This window comes from Podarcis muralis, chromosome 13 (genome assembly GCF_964188315.1).
Source record: "Podarcis muralis chromosome 13, rPodMur119.hap1.1, whole genome shotgun sequence".
Taxonomy (NCBI): Eukaryota; Metazoa; Chordata; class Lepidosauria; order Squamata; family Lacertidae; genus Podarcis; species Podarcis muralis.
Genome location: NC_135667.1, coordinates 50833447 through 50851979, shown reverse-complemented (window position 1 = coordinate 50851979; position 18533 = coordinate 50833447). Strand labels below are relative to the sequence as shown.

General features: G+C 46.3%; 1 protein-coding gene across 1 annotated transcript in view; it reads right to left on the bottom strand.

Annotated features, from left to right (window-relative positions):
- The window catches only part of LOC114582552 (transmembrane protease serine 11E-like), a 73424-nt gene extending 55764 nt beyond the window's left edge, over positions 1–17660 (bottom strand). The window contains exons 1-2 of the mRNA XM_028703648.2: positions 17620–17660; positions 1537–1676 (exon numbers count right to left, since the gene is read on the bottom strand). Coding sequence (XP_028559481.2) covers positions 1537–1676; positions 17620–17660 — 181 coding nt within the window. The remainder of the gene's footprint in view (positions 1–1536; positions 1677–17619) is intronic.
- Between the last annotated feature and the right edge of the window lie 873 nt (positions 17661–18533).

Genomic DNA, 18533 nt, shown 5'->3' with positions numbered 1-18533 from the left:
GGCCAGGAGATAATCCTGAAACCCCAGACAGCTGCTGCCAGTCAGTGTAGATTGAACTGGAGAGACCAATGGCCTGACTTGATGTAAGGCCATTTCCTATGCTCCTATAAAGCAGTGGTTCCCAATTAGCTAATTACTGAGGGCCCCCCTATTTTTCAAAAGCCAAGCCACAGACCCATTACTTTTGGTAACTCTCCGGTAGTTACCTCTGCAAAGCACTTTTTGGAAGAAAATGTGGGGTATCCCTTAATAAGCAAAGGATTGTAAGTATACTAAACAACAGAGTAGGGCTGAGCGATATCTGGTTTGCAACATCGTGATATGTCAGCAGCTAAACAGCGCGAGATTCCGATATATCACGATGTCTGAAACAGGAGATCAGGCGTGGAGATGAGGGAAGGAGTGGCTGTGGAGATGGAATGGGTGGGGGGAGGAGAGGAAGCTTTGTCCTGAAAGTTCATGGACCTGAAGGAGGAAGCTTGAAGAGTGATGCTCTTTCTGACTTCCTCTTCTAAACCTCTGCAATTTTTAAGGTTCAGACCAGCCCTTGAGCGGCTGAACAGAAAGTGGAGCAACTGAGAGAAAATAAGGGAAAGGTGACAGATGTGAGAGAGCAGTACAGGGGGCAGGCAGAGTGACTGGGGGTGGAGTCAAGGGAAAGCAAGAAAAGACATCTATGTGTGCTCAGACACATTGGATGCAGTAAAACAGATCCTAGTGGAATTGAATGATTTTTATTTCATGGTTCCCTCCCCATAAAGGTAAAGGGACCCCTGACCATTAGGTCCAGTTGTGACCGACTCTGGGGTTGTAACGCTCATCTCGCTTTATTGGCCGAGGGAGCCGGTGTACAGCTGTGGCCAGCATGACTAAGCCGCTTCTGGCAAACCAGCGCAGCGCACGAAATCGCCGTTTACCTTCCCGCCGGAGCAGTACCTATTAATCTACTTGCACTTTGACGTGCTTTCGAACTGCTAGGTTGGCAGGAGCTGGGACTGAGCAACAGGAGCTCACCCCGTTGTGGTGATTCGAACCGCCAACCTTCTGATTGGCAAGTCCTAGGCTCTGTGGTTTAACCCACAGTGCCACCTGCGTCCCTTTCCCTCCCCATAACCACTGTCAAATTTGCCTCCATTCTGTGAATCATAAAAATCATGGATCTGGTGCCTTCTTGCACTGCAAAGGTGCAAAAACATGAATCCAGGCCACAGATAGTTATGGATCCTTGTTGTTTTTAGAAGTGATACTCACAAGACCACAATCAAGACCATGGATCACAACTGTGTTTTATTATTTGTTACTGGTATCACCATACAAAAATCACGATGAGACCCATTAGGATCTGGGCCTTGGAGCAATGTTTTTGTGGGGTTGGCGAATTCTAGACCTGTAGTATTTGCTGTATAACATTTAATTTGATTGCAGGAAACCATTTTGATTCTACTGGATCTGGTTTTTACCCAGACCCCATGGAAAAGTGACAGGTCCAATACTTCCATTCAGAAAGCAGTTCTACAAATCAAACACAATATTTACCATATTTTCTGTCTTGCGGAAAGTGTATGAAGTAAACGAAGAGACCGATGGCGATGGCTGCTGCAATCGAAGCGCCCAGAATGATGAGAAGGATCTTCCATGGTTCAAAGTCTCTGTGTCTTCTGGCTGACTGCTGTGCTCTGAAAAAGTGAGCAAAATCATTCTATTTAATAAACAGAACCATTGCCCCAATCTTTTCTTCCGTCTTTCGTAGGCATCCGAAATTAAATTAAGCTTGTCTCATTTAAAGCACATGGCACACAGACGCACACTGCAAAGAATCTTGGGAACTAAAGTTTATTAAGAGTGTTGGCAATTGTAGCTCTGTGAGGAGTAAACTACAACTGAAGCTTTTCGGAGAAGTCACATGCTTTAAATGGGCACTGACCGCTTTAGATGCACTGTGTGAATGTGACTTGAGAGTCCCATGGACTGCAAGAAGATCCAACCTATCCATTCTGAAGGAAATCAGCCCTGAGTGCTCACTGGAAGGATAGATCCTGAAGCTGAGGCTCCAATACTTTGGCCACCTCATGAGAAGAGAAGACTCCCTGGAAAAGACCCTGATGTTGGGAAAGATGGAGGGCGCAAGGAGAAGGGGACGACAGAGGACGAGACGGTTGGACAGTGTTCTCGAAGCTATGAACATGAGTCTGACCAAACTGAGGGAGGCAGTGGAAGACAGGAGTGCCTGGCGTGCTCTGGTCGATGGGGTCACGAAGAGTCAGACACGACTAAACGACTAAACAACAACAATGTGAATGTGACCGAGTCTCGAGTTTTGGAGGATACATTACTTCCTTTAACCATGAAACTGACCTCAATAAGAGTTTGAACTGTTACCTGTGTCATGTAATAATTTAAACCATGGATGTGAAGTAGAGAGAACCAAACAAGCACTCTGGGAATGAGGGCTTCAACTAAATACCCGTGCTTACAAAGGATCAGTCTTACAATAACCACAAATACAATATAACAATTTACTTAATTAAAACATGCAACATCCAGTCCAAATAAAGCTCATCAAATTTGTGAACAAAAACTTTTGGTACATTAGCCGTCTTCCAAGCAATAAATGCACGCTTGGAATCTCAAATTGAACTTTTAAGAAATCAACACAATTGTTGTGAGTTGTATTTTCTGTCCCAAACTTTCCCAAGGAGGTCAGGGATGTGTCCATAGTTCTTCTCTTTGAATCCTCATTTATACACACAACCCTGCAGTGTGTGTGAGGTTGCAAGAAGTCACCAGATGATCCAAAGTCATCCAGTGAACTAATTTCTCCAGTTCTAGTTCAACTATACAGTTTACTACTCCAATGCACTCTATGTGGGGCTACCTTTGTAGGTGACCCGGAAACTACAACTAATCCAGAATGCGGCAGCTAGACTGGTAACTGGGAGCGACCGCCAGGACCATATAATTCCAGTCCTGAAAGACCTACACTGGCTCCCAGTATGTTTCTGAGCACAATTCAAAGTGTTGGTGCTGACCTTTAAAGCCCTAAACAGCCTCGGTCCTGTACACCTGAAGGAGCGTCTCCACCCCCATCGTTCTGCCTGGACACTGAGGTCCAGCTCCAAGGGCCTTCTGGCAGTTCCCTCACTGCAAGAAGCCAAGTTACAGGGAACCAGGCAGAAGGCCTTCTCGGTAGTGGTGCCCGCCCTGTGGAACGCCCTCCCATCAGATGTCAAGGAAATAAACAACTATCTGACTTTTAGAAGGCATCTGAAAGCAGCCCTTTTTAGGGAAGTTTTTAAAGTTTGAAGTTTTATTGTGTTTTTAATATTCTGTTGGGAGCTGCCCAGAGTGTGGCTAGGGAGGCCCAGACAGATGGATGGGGTATAAGTAATTAATTATTATTATTATTATTATTATTATTATTATTATTATTATTATTATTATATTGCGCTGTCTTTTGGTCCGATGAAAAACTGCCGCTACAGTAATAAAACACATGGCAAGCAGTCCTAGGTTTGATTGCAAAATGATAACCAGGTGACCTTGGGCAGTTACAGTGGTACCTCGGGTTACAGATGCTTCAGGTTACAGACGCTTCAGGTTACAGACTCCGCTAATCCAGAAATAGTACCTCAGGTTAAGAACTTTGCTTCAGGATGAGAACAGAAACCGTGCTCTGGCGGTGCGGCAGCAGTGGGAGGCCCTATTAGCTAAAGTGGTATCTCGGGTTAAGAACGGTTTCAGGTTAAGAACGGACGTCTGGAATGAATTAAGTTCTTAGCCCGAGGTACAGTGGTGCCTTGCAAGACAAAATTAATTCGTTCCGCGAGTTTTGTTGTCTTGCGATTTTTTTCGTCTTGCGAAGCACGGTGTCGGAAAAGTTTTGGAAAAGCTTCAAAAATCACCAAAGTCTTCAAAAACTTCAAAAAAGGCTACCACACTGCGTGCTATGAATTGCTCCTCGAAGTCAAGTCGCAACTGTATTAACGGTGTTAAGAAAAAGGAAACAAACTTGCAAGACGTTTCCGTCTTTCCGTCTTGCGAAGCAAGCCCATAGGGAAAATCGTCCTGCGAAGCAGCTCAAAAAACAAAAAACCCTTTCGTCTTGCGGGTTTTTTGTCTTGCGAGGCATTCGTCTTGCGAGGTACCACTATACCACTGTACTGTCTCTCAACCCAACCTACCTCACAGAATCGTTACAAGGACAGAATGGGTGAAAAATAAATTGGAGAGACACCTTGAACTCCTTGAAGGTAAGAGCAGGATAAACACGCACAGAATCGTATTTGTTAACAGCGAACTCATTCTCCAAGTGTGAATCCTCATGTGGCCAAAACAGCACCATACAGACACCACAAGACAGAGGTATCTGTAGGCTTCAGAACACCCTGAGGTTTGCAGAAGTCCAAAAAAAATTAAAAAATAAAACCTCATTCCCAAGAGGTGTGTGCCAAAATCAGCCCTATGAGGACTGAGCATGCTCAGTGGTCACGGAATGCTGACTGATAGTTAGGGGAGGGGCACTGGCCCTACCATTAGGCAGGTGGAGGTAGTCAAAATAGTGAAACTATAGTGGAATACAGCACAAGTTTAGCACTCATTGTGATATTATTTGCAAACGGGGTTGTTTTTACGGAAGCCGAAAACATGGAAATGAGCGCCAAACTGGTGGCTATATTCCACTATCGTTCCAGAAGTGGCTCTTACATAGTGCAGAAGCTCAAATACCGTATTTTTCGCTCTATAAGATGCACCAGACCATAAGACCATAGTTTTTGGAGGAGGAAAACAAGAAAAAAAAAATCTGAATTTCAGAAGCCAGAACAACAAGAGGGATTGCTGCGCAGTGAAAGCAGCAATCCCTCTAGCTGTTCTGGCTTCTGGGATAGCTGCGCAGCCTGCATTCACTCCATAAGACGCACACACATTTCCCCTTACTTTTTAGGAGGGAAAAAGTGAGTCTTATAGAGCAAAAAATACAGTATAATGCAGAACCTAACAGGGAAGTGTCATGAAAATTGAATAAACTGCCGCGTGAATGCAGCCTGAATGGCAGTATAAGAAGCTGGCTGGTTATAGCTCTGAGTTATCTTTGTCCTGCATCAAACAAAATTAATTTTCTTAATCCTATGGTAGACATTGTTTATCTGCACCAAAAGTTCCTACTTAATTGTGACACCTTCAGCTTCGCCAGGCGGGAATGAGTCGGCATCCGGAAATAAATAAAGCCCTTAATTTCCAAACTAACTGCAGGTGAGATTTTTAATTATTTTTAAACAATTGCCAACGCTACCTTTTATGGGGGGTGCTTTGAATTCCATAATTTACCTATGCATTGTGTGAAGGAATTCTTTGTTTTGTCTGTCCAGAATCTTTCAGCATGCATCTTTGCTGGATGCCACTGAGTTCTAGGACCTCGGGTTAAGTACTTAATTCATTCCGGAGGTCTGTACTTAACCTGAAACTGTTCTTAACCTGAAGCACCACTTTAGCTAATGGGGCCTCCTGCTGCTGCCGCGCCGCTGGAGCACAATTTCTGTTCTCATCCTGAAGCAAAGTTCTTAACCCGAGGTACTATTTCTGGGTTAGCGGGGTCTGTAACCTGAAGCGTATGTAACCTGAACCATATGTAACCCAAGGTACCACTGTACTGAGAGAGGGAGAAAAACTTCTTTCAAGTCACTTTCTCCACAATATGCGTGGGACATTAGGGGATCATATCAGAAACTGGGATGGCTTCTGTAATTCCGGGGCTGTCCCTGGGAAATCGGGACACTTGGAGGAGATGCAGTTCTTTGCAGCTGCTTGTATGGCAACTCCCCACTTCCAAAAATCCGAGAAGAGCTTATCTGTGCAAAGTCGGAATCAGGGCCGGATTTGGGTTTGATGATGCTCTCAGCTCCTGAAGGTAATGGGGCCCTTTATATGTCCAGCTGTCCTTTGTCAACAACAAATTGTCGCTGTTTTTTGTGTTGAATATATGCTATATGGTAATTTATGGACCTACAGACATACCTCGGGATAAATGTGCTTCAAGTTAAGTATTTTCGGGTTGGGCTCCATGGCAACCCGGAAGTAACGGAGTGCGTTACTTCTGGGTTTCGCCCCGCGCGCATGTGCAGATGGTCAATATGACATCATGCGCGGAAGTGGCGAAACGCAACCCATGCACATGCAGATGCACGGACATGGGTTGTGTTTGCTTCAGGATGCGAACGGGGCTCCGGAACGGATCCCATTTGCATCCCGAGGTACCACTATAATAGGTATCTAAAGCCATTTGCACATAACAAAATAACCAGTCCATGCAGAATGTAGGCACCCTATACAGTTAAGTATAAGTTAAGTACTTAATTCGTTCCGGAGGACCATTCTTAACCTGAAGCACCACTTTAGCTAATGGGGCCTCCTGCTGCTGCCACGCCACCACCACACAATTTCTGTTCTCATCCTGAAGCAAAGTTCTTAACTCGAGGTACTATTTCTAAGTTAGCGGAGCCTGTAACCTGAAGCGTCTGTAACCTGAAGCATATGTAACCCGAGGTACCACTGTATATAGAAATGAGCAAACCAGTGATATTTTAGGGAGCAGACTAGCAGGCGGGGCCCATTACTTACATATCACAGGAGCCTAGGTAAAGGTAAAGGTACCCCTGCCCGTACGGGCCAGTCTTGACAGACTCTAGGGTTGTGCGCCCATCTCACTCAAGAGGCCGGGGGCCAGCGCTGTCCGGAGACACTTCCGGGTCACGTGGCCAGCGTGACATTGCTGCTCTGGCAAGCCAGAGCCGCACACGGAAATGCCGTTTACCTTCCCGCTAGTAAGCGGTCCCTATTTATCTACTTGCACCCGGGGGTGCTTTCGAACTGCTAGGTTGGCAGGCGCTGGGGGGACCGAAGAACGGGAGTGCACCCCGCCACGGGGATTCGAACCGCCAACCTTTCGATCGGCAAGCCCTAGGCGCTGAGGCTTTTACCCACAGTGCCACCCGTGTCCCATCACAGGAGCCTACACAACACAAAATACTGTTGCTGTATGTAGGTTTTATTTTATTTGTTTTTTATCTTATATTTTGGAAATGTACATCTGGGTGTGTTTTTCCTTTAATTTTTTTGGGGGCCCCCAAGAGAGTGGGGCCCTAAGCTATAGCTTATTTAGCTTATACGTAAATCCGGCACAGGTCGGAATGACAGAATGTGGAAGGCGGTGTTGGCAGAGAAGCTAACCCAGAGCTGCAGGTCGGCTCGAGGTGACATACTGCACAAGAGAATAAGTTTTCTGGTTTTCTTTTATTGCATACACCAACACAGTCCTCAACCTATCAGATGTCTTTTTGGTTGGATTTACTCACCAGCTAAACTACAGCTAGCGCTGTCCTGCTATGAACTGCATTGCTTCTTACTTGCTAATTCCTGTAAGCAAAACTGCAGACATTGTACTGTTTACATGTAGCAACAGGGTTATGCTGCTCCCTTGGGCTACAGAAGTCTTATTACCATAGATATTGCTCCCCGCCCCCTGTGATTCCTTTTTTTGCTTTTGCGCTGGCAGGCGGAGACAGAGAGAGTACTGTGCAAGGCCCAGAGGATAAATGAAATATTCTGGCATGTCCAAATGACAGCGCTTGGCACTAGAGTGCAGAATCATATCCAGCAATTCAGCCTCTTCTCTGTGGGCCTCCATCTCTCTAAGAACTGGGAGACACAAGATCTACCCACCCTGGAAGAGTGGCAGATGAAGGTGATGGACTATATGGAATTGGCAGAAATGACTGGCAGAATCCGAGACCAGGGAGAAGAGTTGGTGGAAGAAGATTGGAAGAAACTTAAAGACTATTTGCAGAAATATTGTAAAATTAATGAATGTTAAAATGATGTTGGATTGAAAATAAGTGGTATTGGTAACAAGGCTAATAAGAATATGCAAATATGGATTGATAATGGATGAAAATAAATAGTTATAATAGGTTAAGATATAGAGTTAAGATAAATGAAAGAGGGTAAGGATTTGCTGAATTGATTATGTAAATGGGAATACAAAAAAGGGGAGGTGTGAGGAGGTCAAGGAAACAAGTAAATGAGCTTAAAGACATCGAAAAATGGATTTATTTATTTATTTTTAATCTTTTTTTAGTCACTATTTTTTTGTATTTGGTATTCCTCTTTTTTTCCTCTATGTATTTTTTGGTAATTTTTTTATTTTTCTCTGTATTTCCCCCCCTCTACTCTATGTTTTCTTTTTATTCTGTATTTCTTTTATTCTGTAAACTTGGGTTTTTTTTGTAAAATGCTAATAAATATCTTATATATATATATAAAAAGAACTGGGAGAGAACTGGGAAGCAAATAGAAGGTACTCTTACATGCCACCGCAGTCTCTGAGCGGTGCAAGATTTTTGGGATTCCAGGCATTTCCCCAGGGTCTATGTTTTCTTTTGGAAAATGAGGCACAGCGGAGACTATGTTGTCTTTATGGCCTATGTACACATGCAGAGATGCTGGTGGCGCTGTGGTCTAAACCACTGAGCCTCTTGGGTTTGCCAATCAGAAGGTCGGTGGTTTGAATCCCTGTGACGGGGTGAGCTCCTGTTGCTCTGCCCCAGCCCCTGCTAACCAAGCAGTTTGAAAGCAAGCCAGTTCAAGTAGATAAATAGGTACCACTGCAGCGGGAAGGTAAACGGCATTTCTGTGCGCTCTGGCTTCCGTCACGGTGTCCCGTTGCTCCAGAAGTGGTTTAGTCCTGCTGGCCACATGACAAGGAAAGCTGATGTGGACAAACGCCGGCTCCCTTGGCCTGAAAGCGAGATGAGCGCCGCAACCCTATAGTTGCCTTTGACTGGACTTAACCATCCAAGGGTCCTTTACCTTTACCTTTACCATACAGTGGTGCCTCGCAAGACGAAATTAATTTGTTCCGCAAGTTTTTTCTTCTTGCGAGTTTTTCGTCTTGCGAAGCACGGTTTCCCATAGGAATGCATTGAAAATCAATCAATGCGTTCCTATGGAAACCGGCTTCAGACCAGGTCCGGGGACAGTCTGTCCCCCGACCTCTTCTGAAGGCTGGGGGGGGGGGACAAGGGCTTTTCTTCCCACCCCCAGCATTTTAAAAAACCCCGGGACAGCAGAGGACTTCAGGACCTCTTCTGAAGGCCGGCGGGGGGCAAAAGTCTTTGCTCCCCCCCCCCCCGCCTGCCTTCAAAAGCCGTCCGGGGTAGCGGGAAGCGCTTCCCTGCTATCCCAGACCGCTTTTAAAATGCTGGCGGTGGGGAGCAAAGCCTTTCGGCCCCCGCCGGCCTTCCTGGACCTCTTCTGAAGGCCAGAGGGGGGGAAAGGCTTTGCTCCCCACCACCAGCATTTAAAAGAGGTCCCCGGAGATTTCCCTATGGGCTTTCTTCTTGCGAAGCAAGCCCATAGGGAAATTCGTCTTGCGAAGCAACTCGCAAACGGAAAACCCTTTCGTCTTGCGGGTTTTCCGTCTTGTGAGGTATTCGTCTTGCGGGGCACCACTGTATATCCAACCTGAGCCTATGACGGAGGGCTTCCCAGCACCACACTCCAAAATACCCTTGCTTCACCCAGTGCTACGGCAGCCTTGGAGAACTCAGCCATTGCTCTCAAACATTGCTCTCCAGCCCATTGCTTTGCTATCACCATTGCATAACTCCCAACTACAATCATAAACTCTCATCTAAAACACCAGCCTTGCTTTTTAAAACTAACTCTCAGTTGAAAGAGGGAGGGAAGGCCACTCATTTGCAAATGAGATTTGTCATTGATCCTTACTTGTCCTAATCATCTCCAGTCTATCGCCTCACTGGCTTAGTCCTGGCTTAATTAGCTTTTGACACTTGTTGGTTCCGGAGGATTAGGAGCATCTAGTACACAGCTCAATTACACACATGGGTCAACTAGCCTATCTTAATTAGCTTTTGACATCCCAAGCCTTAATTAAATTCTAACATCTACTTGCCCGAGAAACTTAGCACCCAAGAACTCATAACAGTATATTAAATCTATGCTGGGTGGTTTTGGCTGTGACAAAAACGAACATGAGTTTTATCTTTTATTTCAGCAGCCTAGAAATTAGTCTCTGGTATGCAAAGTGACTAAGGGATGCGGGTGGCGCTGTGGGTTAAACCACAGAGCCTAGGACTTGCCGATCAGAAGGTTGGCAGTTCGAATCCCTGCGATGGGGTGAGCTCCCGTTGCTCAGTCCCTGCTCCTGCTAACCTAGCAGTTCGAAAGCACATCAAAGTGCAAGTAGATAAATAGGTACCGCTCCGGCGGGAAGGTAAACGGCATTTCCATGCGCTGCTCTGGTTCTCCAGAAGCGGCTGGCCACATGACCCAGAAGCTGTACACCAGCTCTCTTGGCCAGTAAAGCAAAACGAGCGCCATAACCCCAGAGTCGTCCGCGGCTGCACCTAATAGTCAGGGGTCCCTTTACCTTTACCTATGCAAAGTGACTGTAACTTTTAAAGGTATTTTCCTCCTCCACCACCCAAAAGTCAAAGCGGAGCAATTTCCCCTGACCCAGGATCCAAATTTGACCCTAAGGGTGTTCAGAACAGCCAGCTTAACACAATGCCACATTCCCACCACCGAATAACGTCAGGCGTAGTGGAAAGGTTTGAGCAGCGAGCTGCGTTTCCCAGTGTCTCTCTGTCAGTCAATGAAAGCAGGAGATGACAACAGTTCCTTGGCTTCTCTAAGCTTCCCACCCTCAGATTTCAGCGTCCTTTCTTGGGTTCCATGATCGCTGCAGATAGTGACAGCAGTCTCCTTAATACTGCTTCTTAACTGTATGTCAGTTCAAAAATTACTTAGATAAAATACATATTTTGTTACACACAAATGGCTTTAGATACCTATTAGGTCCATAAATTTCCATATAGCATATATTCAACACAAAAAACAGCGACAATTTGTTGTTGACAAAGGACAGCTGGACATATAAAGGGCCCCATTACCTTCAGGAGCTTAGGGCCTCATCAAACCTAAATCCGGCCCTGAAGCCATGACTGTTTAAACTGGCATGATATTGCTTTAAATGCACAGTGCGGATGGATAAAGAGGATTTGGCACATGAGGGCGCAACGCCGCTCCCCCTCCCTCTTGTGCTGGACTCTGCTTCGCCACCCTCCCAAAAGACCTGAAAATGCCGGGTAATTCTAGACATAAAAAAAACAAAACTCCTGAGATTCACCAGAGCTGCCCCCCCCCACTCCGAATGACACATTTTGTGTGCAAAGCCCACCCAGGAACCAGAATGTTTGGTTTCAGGACTTGGCAACTCCCGTTTGCTTACATACTTGGAGACAACGAAACGTGTGCCACAATCCTACGATGTCTTGCTCAAGAGCAACTTGCACCACCTGCCAGCCTTCTGCTTGAAATCATTTTCAGTGCCTTTAACAGCTTCGTGACAGGAGGACAGACAGCGGATTAAAGTCTTTCCTTATCACTGCATGCTCAGGCTGGAGAGAAAGAGCCTTCGCCAGCTGAACTCCTGTCACTTCCCTCTTAAAGGCACCGCTCCCCAGATGAGGTTGAAAGTCGACCACCTCACAGGAAGGACCATTAAATGACAGGAATGGCTTGGAGGATTTGTTTTCTGGGAAGAAAAGCCGAACTTACTGGGGGGAAAAGAAGAGGGTTTTAATTTGGAAGAGAGCATTTGTGCGTGGAAACATCCAAAGGGCACCATTGCAGCCTGGCAATGAAAACGGTGCCATTCGCCTAGTGTCTGGGTGTAACTGGTAAAGCAGCACAACTTGTGCCAATTTTCCATTTAGTGGGTGGGTGAAAAAAAATATGACTGTAAATTGCAGCAGCAGCTCAAGGTTGTACAGCAGGAAAAGTAGCAAGCCGGAGGATGAGGCAGAGAGCTGGGCCCCCAACCTGTCCTTTGGCTTGCTTCATGCAGTTCCAGGATGCTTGCTTAAAGTTGAAAGAGTTGGGAAGAAATGTTAAGCATGTGTATCTACACGCTTGAACTTTTCGAAAAGAAGATTCCTGTTTCAGAGGAGAAGTGAGGCTATAGTGTCCATTATTATTTTGTTGTTGTTGTTGTTTAGTCATTTAGTCGTGTCCGACTCTTCATGACGCCACGGACCAGAGCACCTCAGGCACTCCTGTCTTCCACTGCCTCCTGCAGTTTGGTCAAACTCATGCTGGTAGCTTCGAGAACACTGTCCAACCATCTCGTCCTCTGTAGTCCCCTTCTCCTTGTGCCCTCCATCTTTCCCAACATCAGGGTCTTTTCCAGGGAGTCTTCTCTTCTCATGAGGTGGCCAAAGTACTGGAGCCTCAGCTTCACGATCTGTCCTTCCAGTGAGCACTCAGGGCTGATTTCCTTAAGAATGGAGAGGTTTGATCTTCTTGCAGTCCATGGGACTCTCAAGAGTCTCCTCCAGCACCATAATTCAAAAGCATCAATTCTTTGGCGATCAGCCTTCTTTATGGTCCAGCTCTTACTTCCATACATCACTACTGGGAAAACCATAGCTTTTACTATACGGACCTTTGTTGGTAAGGTGATGTCTCTGCTTTTTAAGATGCTGTCTAGGTTTGTCATTGCTTTTCTCCCAAGAAGCAGGCGTCTTTTAATTTTGTGAAGATGTATATTAATAGTGAAATACAATTAAGAAGAAGTATATTTTTGGGAGGCCCCCCAAGAGAGTGGGGCCCTAAGCTATAGCTTGTTTAGCTCATACGTAAATCTGGCACTGCATGGCTCCCCCCCCCCAAAGAATCCCAAGAGCTGTCGTTTGTTAGCAGTTCTGAGGGTTGATAGAAGACCTCCATTTGCCCTGAGAGAGCTACATTTCCCAGAGTCCCCTAGGAAGGAGGATTGAGCCATGACCAACTAAGCCACTCTGGGTTGCTCCCTTCTCTTCCCCCACCCTGTCCCAGACTCGGTGCCTTTAAAAGTTTGTATGCATTTGTGTGTGCACACACACCAAACCACATTAGCTAAGTTTTCATTCTCTAATCCAGAGACTTCCTATGTCGGAGGGCATACAGCAGAGTGGTTTGTGTAAAATTTCCATACAACCACTGGATAAATAAATGGGGATTCAGCATGAACTCAGAATCACCCTGAAAACTGAGCTCTCTGTCACTTTTTCCAATTACAAGTTCTCACAGTGCATCTAAAACAATGTCAAGTTACCACCTTTTGCTCCTTAGGAATTGATCTTTAAAGTACTGAGTCTGAAACAGACCTGATGAAATCAGACTTTGCTATTCCCCTCTCTTTCACCTGTTGAGAGTTGATCTCCTACTGCGATAAGTCTTATCCCCTACTTCTTACTCTGATGAATATACATCTACTCTTTCTTATCTCCACTCTTGCAAACAATGTCTTCTGTTAAATTCGCATTACCAAAGAATAGCTCAAATAAGGTCTTATCCACTCTTACCTTTCACCCCACGCTTTCCAGGCACAGGTAAGAGCTTTAAAGCTCCGTGTCCAAATGACAGTCTTTTTTTGCCCCGGAGCCTTCTGCATGAAAACCTGCTCTTTAAAGTTGAAGCACTACAAACAGCAATTTGAGTCTTCTGTGGATCGCCATTTGCTCCAGTTCAGCTGTAAAGAGTGGGTTTTTGCGAGGAAAGCTCCCGTGCAAGAAGCAGGGGAAAGCCCTAAGAGATGTTTGGATTATAATGAGAGAATATGGGTACAGAGTATTCTACTTCTAAAATTCTAACCCCAACAGAGGACCCTGTCCTGTTTAGAAAATAAGCAGAAATCTGGCGTGTAGTTGCAGATTCTTCCATCACACTGGGGCAATTATTTGGTTAAAAGCAACAACCCCTGCTCAACTGTTTCTTGGTGGAGGTACAGACACCCTTTTTTATGCCAGAACTTTATAAATTGGGATTAGAGGAAAGCAGATGATCAGGAGCCCCTCTCCACATAGGATCCACTCTGAATTTGCAAGCACGAAGTTCATGTAAACGACATTCTTCAAAGCAATTAACAAATCAGACAGAGCTCATGTTACTTACCCCTGCAGGCCCCAAAGATCATAGTTCTCATAGCCAAGGTGGGTTCCAGACCCAGTTTGGAATAAACCATCCACGCTCCGAGAACGTTTCTGAAATATGGAGCTCTTGCACCGACTGGTGTGACAGGCAGGGTAGATTGTGAATGGAAGGTCTTTCATGGGGATGTCTGTGGTGCAACACCCAGCCGTGTGTGGAAATGCAAGCTGTGGGTGAGCCAAAGAGTAAATCAAAACTCCAGGGAGATGTCAGCATGAAGGATTAGACTCTGTCCTTCGGAGAAGCACCATGGAAAATCTCATGTAGCTATACAGGAGATCAGTCAAGGCAGCCACACCAGTCACAGCTTCCAAATTTCCCAAGGTAGAAATGTGCCACCAGCTCTGCGTTTTATAAGCTATCGCTCTCTGAGGAGATTTTCTGTCACCATTGCTCCTTCCTTTTCCTTCTTTCAGGGATGCTGGATAAAATAAGCCAGCAATGTGAATACAGTCCAGTCCTCTCCAGCTGCTCACTCCTCCACAGATAGTCTTATGTCATTCCTATTACAGCTCTATGTATCTGATCTCCTAATTATGTGTTAGGCTCTCCAGACTGGGAGCCTCCTATGGGAGGTGCTTCCCATTCCACAGGGCCACCTTCCCATTCATTTTAGCCCCTTTTAGGTGGGAGGTGCTGAAGCCCAGAACTTTGAGCCACGTGGCCTCCCCTCTAAGATAGCTTCTGCCCTCAGGTGCGGCAGAAGTTACTGCCCCATTTTCAGTGTTGGGAATAAGATTCACCTGCAGATCCAATCATCTTCTATACATGGAATGAGGGCGGCATCTTGCCCTCCATTTCAGGCAGCAAAGGTTACTGAGCCAACCCTGGGAGTCCTTTTTTGAAGCTACCTGGATCTGTGTATTTGCCTATATAAAGAGCCCAGGACAAATGGGAGAGGACAGAAAGAGGAATATGAGGAGAGAAGTATTTATCAGCTGAGATATGCTTAACTGGACATTGAAGAGATTTAGCAGGAAAAGTGTCTTTATCAGCTTTATTCCATTTGCTTTTTTATTTTTTTATTTAAATGACTTTAATATAAAGATAAGAAATCTGAGCAAGAAAAGGGATAGATTAGTAACTATCTAATGTGACACATGAGAACAAATTCTAGACTTGGGCGTTTTCTTCTGGTAACTCAATTTCCCTACATCTCATTTACTACTTTTGTCCCCTGCCTCTCCTTCAAGGAACTCTCTCAGCCGTGTGGGTGAGGCGCTGTTACCCCATTTTATTTTCATAACAACCAGGTGAACTTCATGGTAGCGCAGTGATTCGAACCCAGGATTTCCTGGTTCACACCCAGCCCATAACATCACATTGACATAGCGAGATATTTTTACGTTCACCCCTCTTCTCTGAGCAGCGAGAAGTTCCAGAGCCACACAGCTTACCCAAGTTTAGTTTCCCTTGGGAGGAGGTCACCGAAGGTGTATACTGTTTTGTAATATTTGAGTTGTTTACAGGTTGAGCATAGATACAGTCTGAGCACAGAGGAGGATGCAACCCTCCAAGAGATTGTTTAATCCTCACGTCAGATCTAGAGGGAGACAGAAAGTCTCCATTGATAGCTTAGGGACTATCCCACAAACCCCTAGTTTTCTCCTCTATCTTGAAATTGAAGCTTGTTTGGTTTCACAATTCTGCCTTCACAACAACTTGGACACATTCCATCCATTAAGCGTTTTCTGAGTTCCCAAAATATGAATTATCCAGAAGCTAGCAATCTGCAGGAAGAAAACTTTTGTTAGCGACCCTCAGCAGGAAGTAAGCATCTCTGTCTCCATTTTTGTAACCCCTGCTGCTTAGGGGATATGCACTTCATTCTAGGACAGTAGTAGAAAAGGGAGGGTGTGTTGCCAGCATGTCTCTGGAGGTGCACAATGCAGCAATCTACTAAAGACAGACAGGCTTGGGACTGGGTAGTTCCTTGATGGACGATAGCTTAAGAACACTATGCTCAATCCCTGTCACTTGTTAAACGAAAATTCCCCAGCTCACTTGCATTGTCAAACAAAGACACCAGTATAGGAGCAAAACAGCAGCCAGTAGGCCTGATCTTTATTTTGCAACAAGACTTCAAACTACCACATGGAAGAAGCAGAAAGAACCCCCGAACAAAGGATGGCTCTTCTTTTTATAAGTTTCTCAAACTACACATGACACCCTTAGTAAAACATCATATATTGGTCATAAAGGTAAAGGTAAAGGTAAAGGTACCCCTGCCCTTACGGGCCAATCGTGTCCGACTCTAGGGTTGTGCGCCCATCTCACTTAAGAGGCCGGGGGCCAGCGCTGTCCAGAGACACTTCCAGTTCACGTGGCCAGCGTGACGAAGCTGCTCTGGCGAGCCAGCACCAGCGCAGCACACAGAAATGCCGTTTACCTTCCCGCTATAAAGCGGTACCTATTTATCTACTTGCACTTAGGGGTGCTTTCGAACTGCTAGGTGGGCCGGAGCTGGGACCGAAAGACGGGAGCTCACCCCGCCGCAGGGATTCGAACCGCCGACCATGCGATCGACAAGCCCTAGGCACTGAGGTTTTACCCACAGCGCCACCCGCGTCATAACTATGTCATAAATTAAGGGACGCGGGTGGCGCTGTGGGTTAAACCACAGAGCCTAGGGCTTGCCGATCAGAAGGTCGGCGGTTCAAATCCCTGCGACGGGGTGAGCTCCCGTTGCTCGGTCTCTGCTCCTGCCAACCTGGCAGTTTGAAAGCACGTCAAAGTGCAAGTGGATAAATAGGTACCGCTCGGCGGGAAGGTAAATGGCGTTTCTGTGCGCTGCTCTGGTTCGTCAGAAGCGGCTTAGTCATGCTGGCCACTTGACCCAGAAGCTGTACGCAAGCTCCCTCGGCCAATAAAACGAGATGAGCGCCACAACCCCAGAGTCGGTCAAGACTGGACCTAATGGTCAGGGGTCCCTTTACCTTTACCTTTATGTCATAAATTAGGAGGGGTCTTCTGACAGATACCTGAGCACCAGGCTTGCCCTTTCCCTCACCTGACCTCCACCTCTCACCCTTCAGGTGAAACAAAGGTAAGTATTTAGATTTTCCTGTTTTCCCAGCCGAGTTAAGCACACCATTTTGTCTTGACCAAGACCCCAAAACCCACTGGAGGTTGGGTTTGCTATTATTCTTGGAATGACTACCTGTCTGACACTCAGGTGTCAGGATGCCACCAATAGGGGACGCGGATGGCGCTGTGGGTAAAAGCCTCAGCGCCTAGAGCTTGCCGATCGAAAGGTCGGCGGTTCGAATCCCCGCAGCGGGGTGCGCTCCCGCTGCTCGGTCCCAGCGCTTGCCAACCTAGCAGTTCGAAAGCACCCCCGGGTGCAAGTAGATAAATAGGGACCGCTTACCAGCAGGAAGGTAAACGGCGTTCCGTGTGCTGCGCTGGCTCTCCAGATGCAGCTTTGTCACGCTGGCCACGTGACCCGGAAGTGTCTCCGGACAGCGCTGGCCCCCGGCCTCTTGAGTGAGATGGGCGCACAACCCCAGAGTCTGTAAAGACTGGCCCGTACGGGCAGGGGTACCTTTACCTTTTAGTGGGGCTGCTGAGTACCTGGTCTCATGCTTCTGGGATGATTGCTGGTCCCTAGCCATGTCCCAAGCTTCTCCCCTGGTAGCCATTTTCCTTCTGAGTAGAACAACGTTGGAATGGTATAAATCCATCACTGGAGTGGTTTTATATGAATTCCTAAAGTTTTCCCATTGAGCCACATTTATCAGTGAATTGCTGATTTGGTAATGTGCAGCAAAAGCTCTTTGAAGAGTGGGGTGGGGAGAGGTCTCTCTCACACACACCCTCCAATTTACACGCTCCCCAGAGGAAAGGGGTTGATAATTAATGCTTCATGCAGATAAAGTGGCATGCATGTGGGAAATGTTAGCCACTTTCTTTCTGCCTTTCCAGAACAGCAGGAAGGCATTTAGCATAGGAACAGCCAAAATAAGAATAAAACAAGACAACCTTTAAAAACATTCCCCAAATCTGCATTGGCACATATTGACTTCGAAGTGTGCTCTGAAATCGACTAGAAGCCGATGGAGTTCCTTTAATTCCCACAAGATCTCACAAGAACTGTTGTGCTTCATGTGTCAGGGCCTGGGCAGAGGAGAAATGGTGGAGACTGCCTCCCTATCCTGACCCTTTCAGGGAGAAGGAATAGGAAGACAGTACAGTGGTACCTCAGGTTACAGACGCTTCAGGTTACAAACTCCGCTAACTCAGAAATAGTACCTTGGGTTAAGAACTTTGCTTCAGGATGAGAACAGAAATCGCATGGTGGCGGCGCGGCGGCAGCGGGAGGCCCCATTAGCTAAACTCCAGTCTTGAAAGACCTACACCGGCTCCCACTACATTTCCGAGCACAATTCAAAGTGTTGGTGCTGACCTTTAAAGCCCTAAACGTCCTCGGTCCAGTATACCTGAAGGTATCCATTGCTCTGCCCGGACACTGAGGTCCAGCGCCGAGG